At 38.9% G+C, this 17,787-nt stretch overlaps 1 protein-coding gene across 2 annotated transcripts; it reads left to right on the forward strand.

Annotated features, from left to right (window-relative positions):
• Positions 1 to 3,891: 3,891 nt before the first annotated feature.
• matr3l1.2 (matrin 3-like 1.2) lies at positions 3,892 to 17,773 on the forward strand. 2 transcript variants are annotated; one of them, XM_036568506.1, is made up of 21 exons: positions 3,892 to 4,099; positions 7,449 to 8,387; positions 8,887 to 8,948; positions 9,212 to 9,250; positions 9,361 to 9,464; positions 9,828 to 9,886; positions 10,042 to 10,155; positions 10,247 to 10,372; positions 11,137 to 11,298; positions 11,426 to 11,550; positions 11,630 to 12,203; positions 12,429 to 12,549; positions 12,850 to 12,869; positions 13,215 to 13,337; positions 13,500 to 13,628; positions 13,716 to 13,838; positions 13,954 to 14,084; positions 14,213 to 14,522; positions 14,798 to 14,966; positions 15,158 to 15,273; positions 15,456 to 16,281. In XM_036568506.1, exons 2-21 carry the CDS (start codon positions 7,611 to 7,613, stop codon positions 15,594 to 15,596), a joined length of 3,525 nt encoding a protein of 1,174 aa, XP_036424399.1. In that variant the 5' UTR covers positions 3,892 to 4,099; positions 7,449 to 7,610; the 3' UTR covers positions 15,597 to 16,281. The 2 variants fall into 2 exon arrangements, with proteins under 2 accessions (XP_036424399.1, XP_036424400.1); XM_036568507.1 differs by lacking the exon at positions 15,456 to 16,281 and adding an exon at positions 17,417 to 17,773 and having other exon boundaries at positions 3,893 to 4,099.
• The last annotated feature ends 14 nt before the right edge of the window (positions 17,774 to 17,787 follow it).

Raw genomic sequence — 17,787 nt, forward strand, 5'->3', positions numbered from 1 at the left:
GCCAAATATGAAGCGGTCAGTGCCTCCAGGTTCATGGTTCACCACAGGTGCTAAACTCTTGAGCTGCTGTCATCTGAAGGTACTGAGGAATGTCTTTCCCTCGATTGCCTTTTGAAGTGACTTGATGAGTTAAGTGCTCGCTCATCAGGCTCTGAATAAAAACCTGGCTTTTTTACTTTGAAAAAGTCTAAAAGTTTCATTTCCCTAATCAGAAAGGTCAAGTATTGTAATGGGCTTTGTGCTTAACAGTTAATGAACAGATCCTTGGTTGAGGAAAGGGAAGAAAAATGGAAAAGAAAGGAGTTTGGACAACATTAATAGGGCTGTATGCTTTCTTTTTAGATGACAGCACTGGTATTACTCAAAAATCTAGCACCACACAGAGGAATGCATTTGAAAACATTTGATTATTCAAAAATAGCGAAATCAGTACATTTTTCCCGCTTGCAGCATTATCAACAAGCTAATTGGCTCTTTTTCTCAGAGGGTGGGACTCTTTTTCCGTAAACAGAAAGCATGTTGAGGGTAATGAGCTTTCCCATTCCTATTTCAACCAGTGACTGCTCTCCTCCTGTGTAACATATCTGCTTTCATATTACAGAGATTAACATGGTGCTACAACAGAATAATCATCTAGTTCACTCCAGCTGTTCACCTTGACAAAGTCATGCAGTCAGCTGTTGCTGGCACCATGCACAAAGTATGTATGATAACATTACTGTAATGTGTTGTGTTACCCCAACAGTGAATACAATCTGTCCATGAGGTGCTTTCTATCTAAAATAAAATTGGAATTATCACTGACAAACCAACAATTAAGGCAAAATAAGAAATACACACTGTAGTTTATGGTGTTTGTCAGCATTTTCCAGCCTGTCTTGGCATAAACACTTCACACTTTGTTATACTTTTTTAAATTATTTAAAGAAATGTTGCTCCCTGGACATTCTTCACTACTGTCGTCAGTGGTTGGATATTTCTTCCATACATATTCGCCAGTGAAGCTTCACACAATCTCAGTGGGTTTTAAATCATGTCTGAACTTCACTTAATAAACAGTCTGGCATCTTTTATTGTCTTATTGGAATATCCATCATTTTTGGGGGTTTTCTTCCTTTAAGTGAGCAGACAGTACAAACCCATCAAACCCATCAATGTAAGAAATGAATGTCAATTCTGCCAGTGTATTATTTATTTAAAAACTGCTGGAGTTCACAGACTACTTAGCATTAGCTAGCTTAGCTTATTTAACTATTTTAAAGCAGTCCAAACTACATGACCTTCTTTCTTTCCCATGTATTTACTTCTAGATACATGTTTTTGGGCATTTTTAATGTGAGATGTAATCTGTAAATATTTTATTTCAGATGTTGGTAAACAGATTTAGCAGAAATGATTTACCAGTTTATTCCCAATATCTAATATTCAGGAATACTATTTTGTGTTATTTTATTTTAATAGGATAGGCAGGAAAAAACTCTGAAACAGAGTGAAGGAAGCTGATGGTTTATGTGAACATCTAAGAGGAAAATACACATTCTTGACAATAAAACATTAACCTTTTGTATTTTTTGTCATTATTGTGCCTTAATAAAGATGGACTGTTTGACCACTTCTACTGATATTCTGCTCTGGTCACGGATTTGTATGTGAATGTGAAAGGAAGTCCTCTCCTGCCCTCTGCTGCTCGGCACTGTAATTACACTCTTTCCAGATGGAAGGTGTGAAATATGTGAATCATGAATTGAGCAGGTCATTCACTGCTGTGCAGCTCGTATTTTAATTGAAAATCTTTCATTGAAAATTAGGATTTATTAAATCGGGATTATCTTGAAGAAAGTTTTGGTATTTAAGTATTGTTATTTGGTATTAGGTTTCCTACCTTTAAGACAGTATAGTCAGAAATCTTGAGAAAGTTTCTAGAGAAAACATGTTCGTTCTAATGCACAGGCTAATCTATGAGTACTGAGCTTTTCTCATGTAATGAAGAAAAAAAAACTCATGTAATGCTTGTTCTTCATCCAACTTTACCAGCAAGACCACTCTCTGAATAAAAAGGAGGGTACTTTCATTTGAAAAATAGACAAACTGACTACTAAACTAGTTAACTATTAAACCAGAGCTGCCCAAAGTGGGCCAATGTTGGTTCATGAGGACATTCGAATGGGTCTGCCTAAAAGTTACCCCAACCCCACCCTCTCACCCAGATGAGAAACCAAACATTATTTTACTTTATCCCCTAAAAATAGACGGTTCTTCAAGGGTTCTTTAGTAAAGACAGTGGTTCTATATAAAATCATAAACACTCAGAGAATCATTTGCATGCTTAAAAGGTTCTTTGCATCATGAAAGGATTCTTCAGATTGATTGAGAATGTATTGTATATGGTTCTTAATAGAACCTTTTTGAAAATCACCAAAAAGGATTCATCTATTTTTACAAATTTGACATTGTATATCTTGCTGCTATCAGAACAAACCTTGTATCTCCATTTTTGTTGTTTTTCAGTTTTTGACATAATTTGAAACTGCCATTTCATGATGAATAGAATAAAATACATGGAACAAAATTAGGTAGGTTTTTCCTTCTCCTGTAAAATTATCATTTTGGAGATACATTTTTAGTAAACATACATTTTTAAAAACTCAATTTGAAACCTACATACCTTTTCTAATTGTATATTGTTTTGTATTTTTGGCCCTCAATACCCCACAAACTTTGCACTTTGGCCTCCAATTACAAAAGTATTGAGTACCCATGTGCTAAGAGGAAGAGGATGACCAGCAAGATGGGCCGGCAACAATCAGTGGAATCATGAACTAGCCATTCAGAAGGCTGAAGACCCAAACAGAAGACACAATATTCTGGAGAAACACTAGAATAAAGGACCTGACGGCAATTAATAATAATAATAATAATAATAATAATAATAATAACCCCTGTACTAAACCATGTCATGCTGAGCCATATCTTTGACAAAACATGAAGTATTTGAGAATTAATAGGTGGCTTGAAAGCTTCACTTTCCTTTTTCTCTTTTTGCAGCACTTTCACTCTCCTTTTCACTTAAGTTGATGTTTTTCCCACCAATTTGGGGCTGTAATGTAATGTGTACAGTGGCTATATAAATTAAGCCGAAATAATAATAATAATAATAACAATTATTATTATTATTATTATCATTAGACTGTTTTGAAGATGACATTAACTAAAAAAAACAAGGAGTCAGTGTTCTCCTCTGACAGGAAACAGATTCTTCGAATGACCGGAAGTCTGTCAGCTGACGCTCCGTAACGTGAAAGATAACATATCTGGTAGTGATGGGAATTCCGGCTCTTTTTAGAGAGCCGGTTCTTTTGGCTCGGCTCACTAAAAAGATCCGGCTCTTTCGGCTCCCAAGTGGCTCCTCTGATTTTTTGTTGCTTAAATTAATTTATTACCAAATTATGTGTAAAATGAATTACTAATACATTATATAAAATATTTATTATTTATATGGCTTTATTTATATACTCAACATGGAACAGAGTGCTACAAAAATACATTATAAACTACAAAAATCAAAGACCCATCTAAATTAGACAAAAAGGTCCAATCTCTGATTGTGTATATTATTTGTAAATTTGTACAGTGAACCAACACAACATCAACAAAACATCACTCAACTTTGCACAGTCTACACTCTGCCATTGAAGTGTCTATCACATTAAAATGTGTCCAAACTTTACTACGTTTCCTGTCACTCATTTTCCTCACCTTTCCAGCGTGTAGTCTGACTATGTAAAGCGCAAAGTTCTCTCGCTCTCTCGTCTCCCGAGAGAACTTTGCGGGAGACTCCCCTCCCTCCTGTTCCTGTGCACACTGTCCTGTGTGTTTGTAACCCCTCCAGACATATTTGCCCTCCCCGCTCCCGCTCAATGAAGACTCACAGACACCACACATCTTGACCAATCACGCTTTAACAGAAAAAAAAATCGGCTCACAATCAGGAGCCGGTTCTTAGAGCCGGATCGTTCGCGACCGACCCATCACTAATATCTGGTAACAATTTGCGTGCTTTCGGTTTTGCAGCCTAGGAGGAAACTGAAGAGCCAAAAATGTAAGTAGTTAGTGTTCATAATTCTAAACAAGAGACACGGGTTACTACTCTGTTTTATCTTATGCATTATGTGTGAAAGTATGACTAAAGTGTGTTTGCCTGAGCGAGTAGAGTAGCCGAGAACCGAGCTTTATTTCCAGTTGGCCATTTTGGAAGCTTTGCTAGCTGAGAAGCTAACGTTACCTATGGTTTATTTGATAAGCAGTGAGAACATTTTGTGGCTTAGCAGTTGTTCTGCTCATATGGTATAGGTAAAATACCACTAGGACTGTTGATTTGCCTTAGTTAACACGAAACTACAACAGTTGATTGCATTTATATATTTTTAATAAGAGCCGGCTAAACGCGCTAGATACAAAGAAGTTTGCTTGTTTGTTAGCTAGGTTAGCTAGCTTGGCTAAAGTTAGCTAAATCGTGCACTCGGTCAGCCCAGGCCGCGTGATAACTTTTTAGAAACATCCTTTAGATGCAGGGCTTTCAATTTCGACTCGATATCGTTTCTATACAAACCTTAATATTAGTGGTGGTACAAAGACTTGGCCAGTTACTTAAGCTATCGCAACACTCAGACGCCGTTCGGTCTGTTTTTCTTGCATTTGCCGTGAAATGAGAGCACAAGTCTTATTGATTTGGCTCCTCCTGCGCCTTCATACGTTTCTTAACTGCTGTACACATTCTTCAGCTTCAAAACAGCAACCATTTCGCATGTATCTCAAGCCCATTTCTTTGATGCTCTCTCTCTGACTCTTCCATTCCTGTCCTCTTTTCTGTTCATCAGTTCGTCCTTTCTGATTGGCAAAACTATTACTAGAGCAGTTTTCGTAACGTTACGACCACTGCAGTTTAGACTTGGGTCACTTCAAACTTGACCTGCACTATAAACTGGCACCTTGTGTCCAAAAGTATTCAGGTGCTCAGTGTTATTAGTGATTTTACAGGCTTTCAGTTGTGTGCACACACACACACACACACACCACCTGCGTGCTCTCTACAGAAGAGCATTGCCAGTAGAATGGGTTGCTCTGGACTGCACATGGCCCTAAGGTCACCATGTCCAATGCCAAGCATCAGGTAAAAGCAGTGGAACTGTGTTCTCTGGTTTAGTGGAGCTCTATCCAGTACTTTTGAGATGACTTGGTTGAGATGACCTGCTGTGGTCAGTGATATCAGTTGAGATACTAGGCATGTAAGATGTTGGATGCCTTTGACTGTAAATTCCAAACTGAAAACAAACGTGGAAAGGTTAGCAGTTTTATAGTAGTACTGGTATGTCCTTAAAGATGAACTCGGGTCACATTTCATCTGTTAGGTTGTAAGGTCATTGTGATATATGAAGTATTGATTTGAAAACAACTTTTTAAGGGTCAAAATACCAAAATTCATGCAGTTATTAGCAAATTTAATCATGGTGTCTGCATTTGACACTTTCTGCTGTAAAGCATTTTTGAGTTTTTGTTTGGTGCTTTTGTTCCACTTAGTTTAGTGTGATGCCTCCCAAATGATTCCTGTAGTGTCACCGTGTTTCACTGTGTAAAAAAAGCCCTTTGTTGTTGAAATGATCTGTAAGACACAACCACAATTTTAACAGACTTAAACTTTATATTTTTCATAACTGGACTATATTCTGCCCTCACTAGATGAGGTCAGTGGGTCGCTAATAGGCCAACAGACTGGTTCAATAATATTGAGAAACAATTTCAAATTCAACTTTCCAGAAGAGTCATGGTAAAACTGCATGTAGAGCAAACAACAAGCTTCACTTTCCTGTGTATAAGCTAGAATTGGCATCAAACATGAATATAGAACAGTACTAACTTGACATCAATGACATTAAAAAAAATGTTCATAGGGGTGCTAGTGGAAATTAGCATTATGCTAGTGACTGATTGGACAAACAGTGTTGCTTATAAAATGGATTACAAGGTTTTGCAATTAAACATTGCTGTGTAATGACATACATCTGGCAGATCTTCATGTTTTGCCAACTGTTCGTGGTTCACAGCATAAACAAAACTAAGAAGTTCATGAAATGACAGGAATATCTGGAATGACTGGAAGCTCCACTCATCACTTTTGACAGGATAACCAATCTAAAAACAGGTGGTGAAAAATTGACTAGAGAGAGCACAGGGGGCTTGATAGTATGACAGTTTTCAGTTCAAAGATATTTATTAATTCACATTGAGTGTGAAGTGTGATGTGGCATCAGACTTCCTGCCAGTACCACCATGCATGTTGAATGAAATGGAAATACAAATGATTTCTAGCTAAAAGCACAACAGAATACAACATTCATGTTACATTGTGCAGTTTAGATCCATTATCATTAGACCAGTATTACCCCTCAAAAAAGCTTAATGTTCTACTGATGTGTATAAACGTATTGTCATTTTATGTGAAAGGTAAGATTCTCTTATACATGTGAAATATTCAAGTATTAGAGACGATATTTACTAAAATATCCAGTAAGTATTTGATCATAGCAGCCTTGTCTTAGTCAACCAGTTTGCCAAAAATAGTGTCACTGTTATAGTCATGCTGCAGTAGGGCTGGTTGCCTAATGCTGTGGATTTACTTTTGATTTTTGTTGCATTCACAGTTACTCCTTAATTAGGTAAGGTATGTCCAGAGGTGTGCGCCCTGTCCTTCTGAGTTTTGACCATGCTGTTTGGCTATTTTTGTACAGCAAAAGCTGTCTGAATGTTTTCTGTTCATATTATTAGCTTTAAAGTGACCACTAGTGGTTTAGCTTCCTCTGGCCGAAGAAAAATGCCTTGTTCAATGTTGATCTATTGAAGTAATTCCATGTGCTTCTTCACATGCCTACTACAGTTTCTAAATCATCATCCAAGTAAGGGCCATCCAGTGGTTTGAAGGCTTTGTCTTTCAAATAAAAGGACATCTCCTGGAGTTAAAGTACTTTCTGTTCTCTTCTTCTGACATGTTTCTGCCCAACTGAGATACCCATTGTTGATTGACTCTCCTGTAGTTTTCTTTCTTTTTTTTCAGATATGAGAATCATGTGCATCATGTCTCCATGGTTTTCCTGTGCTGACTGCGATATGCAATGCTTTCTTTCCTGGCCAGTTTAAGGATATGCATAGTTCTAAATCTTAACATTTCTCTTCAAAGCTCTATTGCACATCCTTATTAAATAATGCACATTGTCTTTCCTGTAAATCTTCATACCATTGGGCATGTTGCAGTTGGGCAGTTTTATCATTTTGTCAGTTGTTACTTCTTTTCATTGTCTAAATTTGATTTGTAGAGTTCACTGACTTGCTTTCCTGTGGCACTGCTGAACAATTGAGGGCATGCTAGAAATCATTGCTCCATTGTCTTTCTGCAGACCTGTTTCATACTATCATAGAAGAGGAACTGTCCTTTCTCAGCGTTGGCTTATCTTTAACACTTGGATTTTTATCCACGGACTGTCCTTCTTGGGACAATTTGATCAGCTGGTTCATTCTTTTCTTTTTGTTAACTCCCTGAAGCCCAACGGTTTGAAGCCATGTCCCAGAAGCTCACGTCTGATGGTGCTCAGAAAGGCTTTGCTGTAGGCCGTGGGCTCTTGGCTGCCGCCGAAACTTTAAATTATAGCATGGGTGAATCTCACTCTGATTCCTACGGCTCTTCCTCCCAACAACTTGGTGGAATGGTGGGCTTGGGCGGAGGGGACGGACAAGATCATGACTCTCAGCTGCCCCGCCGTGTGGGCAGCCATCTTAGCAATACTATGAAGCTGTTTGCTAGCCTTGGTCTCTCACCCACTGACCTGGATGTGCTGGCACAAGTCCCGGAAGAAAACATCAGCGTGGAGACACTGCCCCATCTTATCATGCAACTTAAAAATCGTAAGGTGGAGGCTAGTCGGCATCTGACTGGTGACCTGCCATCGCTCTCCCCAGACACCTCATACAGAGGAGGCCGTGATGACTGGGGAGACATGCAGGGAGGACGACTGGACCGTTCTGTGGGGCAGAGTCAGAGCCGCACTTCCCAGAGCAGTTTTGGCTACGGTTCCATGCAAGACGTCTCTACACGTGGGTACGATATGCTAGATTATGGCAGCGGCAGCAGCAGCAGTAGAGACCGCCAGTATTCTGAGCTTTCCACCGACCATTATCGTGGCCTTGGCATGGGCTCATCTTCAACATCTGATGACCTCTTTATGCAGCGAAGGATGGGAGCCCCTTCTCAGGGAAAAATACAGGATTTCTTGGGAGTCATGCCACAAATGTTTCCTCATGTGTGCTCCCTTTGTGACTTTGATGTACATTCTGCCATGGTGAGTAGTCCATAACACTTGTTTCTTGAACACACATACTTTCTTCCATGTCAACCTTATGGCAAAGAACACCTGTGTCAAAATTTGGTTGTCAGTCCACGTTGGTGTTCATCCACTGAGTGTAAGAAAATTAATGTGCAGGCATGCAGGATAAATCCCTGTCAAGGTCCTGTAGAAAGTATATGTAGTGTTTGTAGTTCTTATTCTTCCTTATTTGAAGCATCCTTATCTTTTATAGTCAGTTTCAAATTCTGCACCCAGAAATCCGTCCCATCTTGTAAGTGCTAGATCTTAATGTTCCAGCACTATTACATTTAGATCTAAACAAACGTCCTCCTGATTTAGATGTTAAAGCCATTGTACTGTTTACATATTGTGGAATAGATCAAGGTCACGTGTTCTAATTGTTGAAATAACGGAAAAGGAATTTCATTAACTTTCAGATTGTTTGGTCTTCAGTGTTTAACAACTAATTAATGGCTTTTTGATGTCTTCACAGGAATGGACTCAACACACAACTGGAATGCGGCATGCCGAAAACAGGAGAGTCCTCCTGCAATTGTATGTGCACCACAAAATCTTAAATAGTCAAATTGTGAAGTTGTAGGTGTTTTGTTTTTGTTCTGATCAGATATGATCTATGCTGTATTTTAATCAGCGATTTAAAAAACTAAATTATTTGCCTATTTGACTGGTTCTATATACACACAAAATGTACATAAAATTCAAAGAACCTAGCATAACGTGTTCATTTTCAGATAGATTTTTCCATTTGTGAAGTATATTTAAAAGCAATTCAAAAATTCTTTTCTGCTTGTTCGTAGGTATCCAGATTGGGATCCTCATATGCCCTCTGGACGAATGTATGTAACTGACGACTGTTGCTTAAATCTGTACCAGTGGTGTTAATCTAAGCATTTTTTATTTTATGCAGAATACTTACATTTCTCTCTCTTTTGGTTGTCTTCTTCAGGTCAGGGTCCATGTCCCTGGACACAAAGGGGCGATCAGAAGGACTACTCGGGGCTGCTCCATCTGGTGGTATGAGGCAGAGAACAGGGATGAGTTCAAATTGGGGTAATATGGCTGTATATACATTTGAGGTTTTTGTGACTGTTTTTTTTCTTTAAATCTGTGAAAATCTATACTTTAAATCTCATCAGGACTTTGAGATTCTTAATGTACTTATGTCTACAGTAATCCATTCTATGAGACTCATGTATTTAGAATACATGTAGTATATTTGGTGTGTACAGTCTGAGCATATTCCAGAATGACCATTGTTCATTCAGAAACTGATTCCCCCATTATGGATACATAGTAATGATAGATACGGATCTCAAACCACAACCTGAATAATGGATAATGGAACAGTAGACAGAGATATGTTGTTGTATGCAGTTGACTTAATGACACTAACTGTGACTACTCTGTTTTAAGGAGCTGATTCTGGCATGGGTATGACAAGCAAAATGCAGTCATATTCTATGACACCAAAGGTAAATGAGCTGTGAAAATCTCTGATCCCCTAAAATTCTTTGCTCTCACATAGCTATATTTGAATGGAAAATGACATAACAACTTCTTCTTTGTAGTTATGCAGTAATTTCTGTAATTTGAGCTGTATTGTCTGTTAATTGCTAATCTCTTTCAGGTAAGAAGCAGGGTAGTAGTAGTAAAATATGAGCGGAAGCCAGTGTTATCCAACCTGTTTGCTCTGGCCAGACCATTTGGCACCATCCGTGAACACCTTGTACTCAAGAACAAGGTAACACTGAATTTTTTAACCATCATGTTAAGAGTTCATGGTTTCTCTATCACAGATAATAATGAGTCACTCTGTTGTTTGTGTTTGGTAGGCCTTTCTGGAGCTGCAGACTCATGAGGAGGCTTTGGCAATGTCTAATTATTATCAAAAGAAGCCTGCCACTTTGCATGGGAAGGATGTACAGATTTACATATCCAAGGAACTGCTGGTAATTGAGGTAAGAACACAAAGTAAAATGGTAAAAAGGAAGTATTTAATAGGGCTGGCCTGAATAATTTGAATACTTGACTATTTGTCTATGCTGGAATTTGGTTATTGATTTAGTATTTAGAAGTTTTGTCTTTTTTCAAAACACAAAATTTGTAGCCTAAACTACAACACGTTTCATCTGCAAAGGCCTTTAAATGGAACTGTTATTAAAGTATTAATTATTATTGTTATTACAGTTATTAAAGCTAAAAGTTTTAAGGTGTCTGAAATATCATGTGTGGGAGCACTAAGTTATGTTAAGAACAATGCTCAGTGCAAAATTTACAATAAAAAGTTGGTATCCCAATCAGTCTAATTCGTTGAGAAGTATTTAAACCATGCTGTTATTTGTTATAACAGCACTTTTTTTCACAACAACTATATCTTGGCTGATACTTAAGGCTGAGGTATTGATTTTGGTATTGAAAAGTGGAATCGGTTCATCTCTATGAATCAGTCAGCATGCCTTGTCTTCAACTGATATTTCTAAAGTTAATCCTAACATAGACATATTGGCAATGAATAACCATGATATTTCAAGCAATAATATACTGTACCTTCATGTTCTACGCCTTACTGTACAGTAGTGTTTATAAAAGTTGTTGCTTACACAAAATGAAATGGCAGTTACTGGAGACAGCCCAGTATAATTGTGTACTGTGAAGTGTGGTGATGCATTCTTTCTATTATAACTTTTCAACTGTTGTAAACTGATGCAATGCTTTGTTACAGAAAAGTGACAGACCAGACAGAGACAGTAGAAATGTAAAGGGGGGAACCAGCCCAGTGGTGTTCTTTTCCAATTTGCCAAGAGAGACTGAGAAGAAAATGGAGTTGCTTACGATATCACGTCGATTTGGCACAGTTGAAAAACATCTTTTCTTGAATGATGAGGTAAAAGGATCTTCTCTGATATGCCTTAACTTCTACCATCAATTCTGTTTTTCACACATTTTGACATTACACATTCATAACTTTCTCTAGGTTTACTGAAATATGTGTTCTTTCTTGTCCATCACAGGCATTTGTGCAAATGAGCAATGCAGAGGATGCAGAGATGTTGGTGAAGTACTATACCCTCAATCCATTGACGATTGGGCGTAGGTCCATCCGTCTAAACATCTGCACCAAGTACAAGACTTTGACGTAAGTAATTCATCTATGGCCTACTGAAAGAACTTTTGATCAGGGAAATGACAGTAATTGTATCGAGACTGTGTCTTAGGGTTCCACCTGGCAAGGGAGACCAACCAAGACATGATAGAGATGAATCCAGCCGGAAGAGCAGCAGCAGCAGCAGTAGCAGAACAGGTTCCAAAACCTCATCCAAGTCTCCAAGGACCACAAGCTCCAAATCCAAAGAGCGCTCATCTGAAAAGACAGAAGAGCCAAAACCTGAGAAGGAGGACAAAGAAGTCCTTCCAGAAGGATCTGGTGATGAAGGGGAAGGTGTTGTGGAGGCTCATGATGAAGAGGAGGAGGCCTTTGATGAAGGTCCAGGTATAGAGGAAACAAACTTTACATCTGAGGCCGAGGAAGCAGGTGCAGAGCAGCCTGATCCAGAAGTCCCACTGGAGTATGAGGGTTCAGCAATGGAGCCAGCAGAAGATGACATGCATGATGCTGAGGGCCCTGAGATGCCTGAGGAGGCAGACTTGGAGCAGGAGGCTCAATCAGAAGAGCCAGCTGAACCTGAGGCAGACCAAGAGAACACCACAGAGGACCTCAAAGATACAGAGGGCCTGGATGATGTGGAACAAGCTGAGGGCGATAACGAGAATGAGGACTTTGGTGAACTGGTAAGAAAACTTGCAGATGTGTAAACTGAGCCAATTTGTTTTCATATAGTAATGGAATACTACAGGATTACCTGGGGAAAGGATGCAATGAAGATGAACTCTAATGAAAAATGGCGTACGATCTAAAACCTGTTTGGTTTGAAAAATTAAACAAAATGTTTGACCATTTGCATTGAAATCAGATATTTTATTTTATATTTGAACTCTTAATCTTTGTGTTGATAGGAAGGACTTGAAGAATCTGATTTCCCTGAAAACATGGATGAGTTTGTGACTCTGGATGAGCTCGCAGAGGAAGACGAGGCTGAAAGGCACGACTCAAAATCTGGAGATAAAAGCTCTTCAGGTACTGCCTTAAAATGGTTGTTTAGTTTGGTGCAGTTCAGTAACAAAAGATTAGTCTTGCTGATTGATGTTTTCACCAAAAATGAAATCTTTGCTGGATAAACAAAGTTATAAACAAGGATCAGTTATGGGACCTAGTGCTATAGATTACAGTTCTGGCAGCTGCACATTATGTGAATTGTTGTTAGCAAAGTAGCATTTCTGGGCTTATGATGGTAAAAGAAAACATTTTTGGTTGCAACACAATACATCTCTTTCGAAAATATGTCTACCTAACCTTTTTTTTCTTTATATGTTACAGGTAGATCAAGGGAAAGTGGTGTAAGTAATAATTTTTCTTATGTGATTTAGCTACGTTACCTATGTTCTCGGTTAGACAGGTGTTATTTGCACATTGTCACTGCCTTGTGCAAACATCCCTTAATGAAGAGGGACCAACAAAGAACCACAGCTAACCAAATATTATTTGGGTGGCAAACCCTTCTCAGCACAGCAATGATGCCAACATGGTAGTGACATTTTAGTAGGGTTTGAAATGGTTCAAATCAGTGTCACTGCTCTGTTGAGAATAGTTCATACCAATCATACCACCTTTCATACCAGTGACTGTATTTGAATATTTTCCTTCAAGAGGGATGTGAAATAGCAAATACTTTCTATTTACAGGGCTTGAGAGTCGTCAATGTGGTTGGATTTAAACGTGGCTATGGTTATCTTGATGAGATCTTGTCTTTGGCCAAGCCCTTTGGTAAAGTGGTGCGACACCTGGTCCTGAATGTGAGGCCTGAGGTAGGTTTCCTTAACTAGGCAATTAAGTACTCTACATACATCACTAAAGGTCTGCAAACGTTTGGTACCATTTCTCAGGAGTGGTATAAGGGATGCAAACCCCCAGATCCACCCCACCCCCAGAATATTACCAGTTTTACATGTAATGTTTTGTGTTTTAAGGCCTTTCTGGAACTTTCCAGTGAGCAAGAAGCTAGAGCAATGGTTCGTTTCTACAATGGAAATGTCATGCCATCTGTTTGTGGAAAAGCAGTGAAAATTTATCATTCGCAGATCTACCCAACCATCCAGGTGAGAAGCAGTGTTCTTCTACACTTTGAAATGATGCTTCTGTTTAGTAAAACATCCTAAACATGTGTTTCTTTTCAACATTCACAGAACGGCAAAGTTGTTTACATTGGACATATTCCACCTTTTAAAACATCAGATGCCTCCCTTCTGAAAATTGCAGAGCCATTTGGGAAAGTTAGACGTTACTTTTTGAACAGGGCACGCAATGAGGTAATGGACTCACCACAAGTGTGGGAGAGTGCTAAATCCTTCATTATTTACACATTCTCTATACTGCCTCTGTAATTGTAAAGTAGGATCATGTTGTATGTGTTTGCTTCACCAGTGTTTCATTGAGATGGAGAGGGGTGAGGATGCTGAGAGATTTGTTGAGGTCTCCAAGGATAATCCACCAAAGTTTCAAGGCAAACGGCTAGTTGTCTACATTAGCAGAAAGTACAAACAACTCAAACATGGGTTAGTGCTATGTTTCTATTCTGTTCTTGTTCAGTTAATAACTTAAGATTGTTTTGAAGCACTTGGTCCTGTTTTGCAGAAACATTCTGTTGGGTATATTTACACTAATTCACATTCCCATTTTGCAGACACAGACCTCCAACCCCTGAGCCAGAAGACAAACGTCCAACCAAGAGGGAGCGCTCTGAAGAAGAGGTGGAATCCCAAGAAAGCTCCCCAGTCAAACCTACCACCAAGAAGGAAGAGGAGCCACCGACCAAGAAGATGAAAGAGGAGACATCAAGCACGGATAAAGCTGAGAGTGAACCAGTGGAGGAAAAGCAGGAGGACAAGGAAAGCAAGGCTGTCCCTAGTGAGAGCGTACCAGAAGTGAAGAAAGAGAACACAGAGGAAAACAGCACAGATACAACTGAGGCTCAGGAGATGGAGACCAAACCGGTCAGTTTATTCAGTTAGTTTGGTTTTATTAATATTTCTTTGCAATAGTGCAGTGAGCTTATTTTGATTAGTGCCTGGTTTTATTAAGATTTGTGGTTGTGTGATACTCATTCTTGTTTGAGTCATTAACGGCAATCACGTTGGGTCATGAAATTTTCTGTTGCTTCTTTCTCACAGAATTTCATGCCTGAAATGCAGTGATGTGTAGACTGATATGTCTAAAGTAAATAACCCATTCCTAACATAACAGCCGTTTTTAATTGTTCCCCATTAAGCCAACGACTGAGAATGACGATTCTGCTGCTCCCTCTGCTGCACCTTGTGCTGTTGTGCCTCAGAAAAGCCAGGAGACTAATGAACCCCCTACCATTGCAGCACAATCTGTGAAAAAACCTGAAACCACTCTGGCCACTCTGGGCCCCTATGAACCAAATACCCCAGTGGGTAAGCCACCATTTTTTTTTTTGATGAGGATAAAACCTGAATGAGGGTCAAAGCATGATAATCGTTAATTATAGTGTGTTGCTTTTTGGGATTCCAGTGTGTATTCATTTTAGAAATTCTAAGCTCCACGCTACAGTCTCCTTTCATTGTTATAACGAGTCATCACTGTCAGCATTATGATATTATTGCAGGTGTGGAGTTTGTGAAGATGGGATACTACTGCAGAGTCTGCTTCCTTTTTTACTCCAATGAGGAAACGGCTAAGAAGGTTCACTGCAGCAGCCAGGCACACTACGACAAACTTAAGGTGCTTTCATACAGCTCAAATAGTCTTAGGGCCCTGACACACCAACCTGAGTGTTGGCAGTCAGACGTTGTTGATGAGCATTGATGGCGCTTTGTCATCCATAGTGTGTGCAGCGTGTCCCACACTGTTGACACTACATGGCTCTTGTCAGCTCTGTTTTGCCATTTGTGTATGTTGAATAGGTTTTGGTGATTGACCATGAGAGAGCTGAGTGTCAGTGTACGAGAAGAGAAACAAAAGAAAGTAAGCAAGAGACTTTGGCATGCACAGAGAATAGCCTGAGTTTTTTCAACACCAGTGCAAATACCACTGCATGTTTTTAATTTTTGAATGTCAGAATTTTTAAATGAGAAGTATCTTCCAAATGAGAGTAAAAAAGTAATTGTAATGAATAAACACAGACACGCGAGTTTTAAAGGGCTTTTCATGGATATTTTACCTTGTTACATAATGATAAACATGTGCCAACTGCACATTTTGTTTCACTGTTTAAAATACAAACATTGACTTTTAAGTAGCCCTTTTTACTCATCCAGTGCTGCTATCGGTAGTTTACTTTTTCACACACTATGCTTTGCTTAAACACAGACAAGCTTGTTAGACATTCAAACAGTATATTCTTTACTTTGTATGTTGAAATTTGACTTTTACCAACTGCCTGCTGTCGAGTTGTTCTCTTTTTGTGCAGGTGCATTAGGTATGTGTGTGTCTGTCTTTAGATGCAGTCTCTGCGGTGTGCTCAAGTGCCTCAGTTGGCCTTTCTCGTCTGCTTGGTGTGTCTGGGCCCTTAAGCTTTGTGATGGGGGGCGGAATTTGTAACATTTCTATTTCTGTCATCAGCCTTTGCTAAATAAAAGTATCAGTGTTGACAAACTGACAGGCTTATACAGCCTGACAAGTTTGTTTTACATGATGAACATATTGCTACTGTCAAAAGAAAACCTTATCTCCATTTTTGTCTTTTTTTCAGTTTTTGACATAATTTGAAAATGCCTATTGTCCTTTACATTGTGTGTAAATTGGGGTTGGAGTGTGGTTCCATTGACTAACATTAAAAGTTGAGTAAGTTTTTTCCTTCTCCTGTAAAGTTGTCATTTTGGAGATGCGAGGTTTTCTTCCAGCAGCAGTGATATTCTTTAAATGTGCAACAGCATGTTCTGGTAAGGTCAGTTGCTACACCTACACAGTGCTCTGAAGAGCAGCTGCTGTACAGCAGGCTGAAATTATAATTAAGTCTAATAAGCTAGAATTATTCCACATTTAATTATTTCTATTATAAAATAAAACTGTGAACTAATTTGCAATATGTTGTAATACAGGGTTTCTCAACCTGTGGGCTATGAAACACCCTCTAGTGGGGGCAGTAATTTGGGGGGAAAAACAGATTAACTTAATACTTAAAAATCTAAGAATTAGGTGTTTTCCCATTATAACCAATATAAATATTAATTGACGCATACAAATAAAAATGTTGCAGTAGTGGGATAATTAAATATCATTTGTTTGAGACAATGCAGCTGCAGGTGCGCAATGCAGACCGCTATCCAGAGATGGAGAAGTTTCTCAGGGCACTCTGTTTGGTGTGGACTTTTCATACCTTTTTCTTCAGTTCGGTCTGTTCTGACGTGTGAACACTCCACTCGTATTCGGGTCTGCAACAAACAGCTGAACCTGTATGGCAAAAAACTGCAGGTATCAGTCCGCTTCAAACGAACCCTGGTTCTGTTGACTGCTGATGGAAACGCGTTCTGTGGTCAACCGAGGGAATTCATCAACAGAGCTGGCTTTCCTTCGGCGCTGTACAGTCAGCATAACGACTATTGGACTGCAGCTCCAAATCACAGTCCACATCTGCCTCATACATTTCTCACCCTAATTTTCTGGTTTTTAGTGTCAGCATTAAGAAAAGAAAAAAAAAAGTTGTATTTTTAAAAGCTGGTTTTAGTTTTCTTGTGGGCCGGTATGCTTTGTAGTACACAGGTGGCCCTTGGGGTGGGAAAAGGTTGAGAACCACTGTTGCAGTACACCATTAATTTAGCTCTGCAGGTAGACAAAACAGGCACAGCTGGCAACTGACCATATAAAGTAATAAACATTTCCCAAAATGCAAGCTTGAACCTTTTGTTGTTTTTCCTCTTTCTAGAAACACCTGGAAAAAGAGAAGGCCAAAACACAGAGTAATGCTGGGAAGAACTGAGTGATGAGGAAGGATTGGTCCTGTACAGTATTTCATCGTGCATGAGCCATTGTTATGTAGTCCATGAATGTGTTTGAATGTGACAATTAGGTTGAATTATTGATCATTTACCTTATTTTTATTTGAAGTTTTAGGTATTAACCCAGACAAAAAAGTAACTGCACTTTTTTTTTTTTGCCTAATATGAATCCTACAAGAGAGCCTGCTTTTGTCATTTTTTGTTTGTTTATATATAGACCTGCATTTCCTGGTTGTGAATTCAAAGCCACAGATAAACTGACAATAAACATTGTTTTACAAAGATCTTTCACTTTCAC

This window comes from Colossoma macropomum, unplaced genomic scaffold (assembly GCF_904425465.1).
Source record: "Colossoma macropomum unplaced genomic scaffold, Colossoma_macropomum, whole genome shotgun sequence".
In the NCBI taxonomy this organism is placed as follows: domain Eukaryota; kingdom Metazoa; phylum Chordata; class Actinopteri; order Characiformes; family Serrasalmidae; genus Colossoma; species Colossoma macropomum.

Excerpts from the sequence above, each read along its gene's own strand:
- matr3l1.2 (XM_036568506.1), top strand. The coding sequence starts at position 7,611 with ATGTCCCAGAAGCTCACGTCTGATGGTGCTCAGAAAGGCTTTGCTGTA. Across the intron at positions 8,949-9,211 it reads AGGAGAGTCCTCCTGCAATT|GTATCCAGATTGGGATCCTC; the intron begins GTATGTGCACCA and ends GCTTGTTCGTAG. Across the intron at positions 11,551-11,629 it reads ACCAAGTACAAGACTTTGAC|GGTTCCACCTGGCAAGGGAG; the intron begins GTAAGTAATTCA and ends ACTGTGTCTTAG.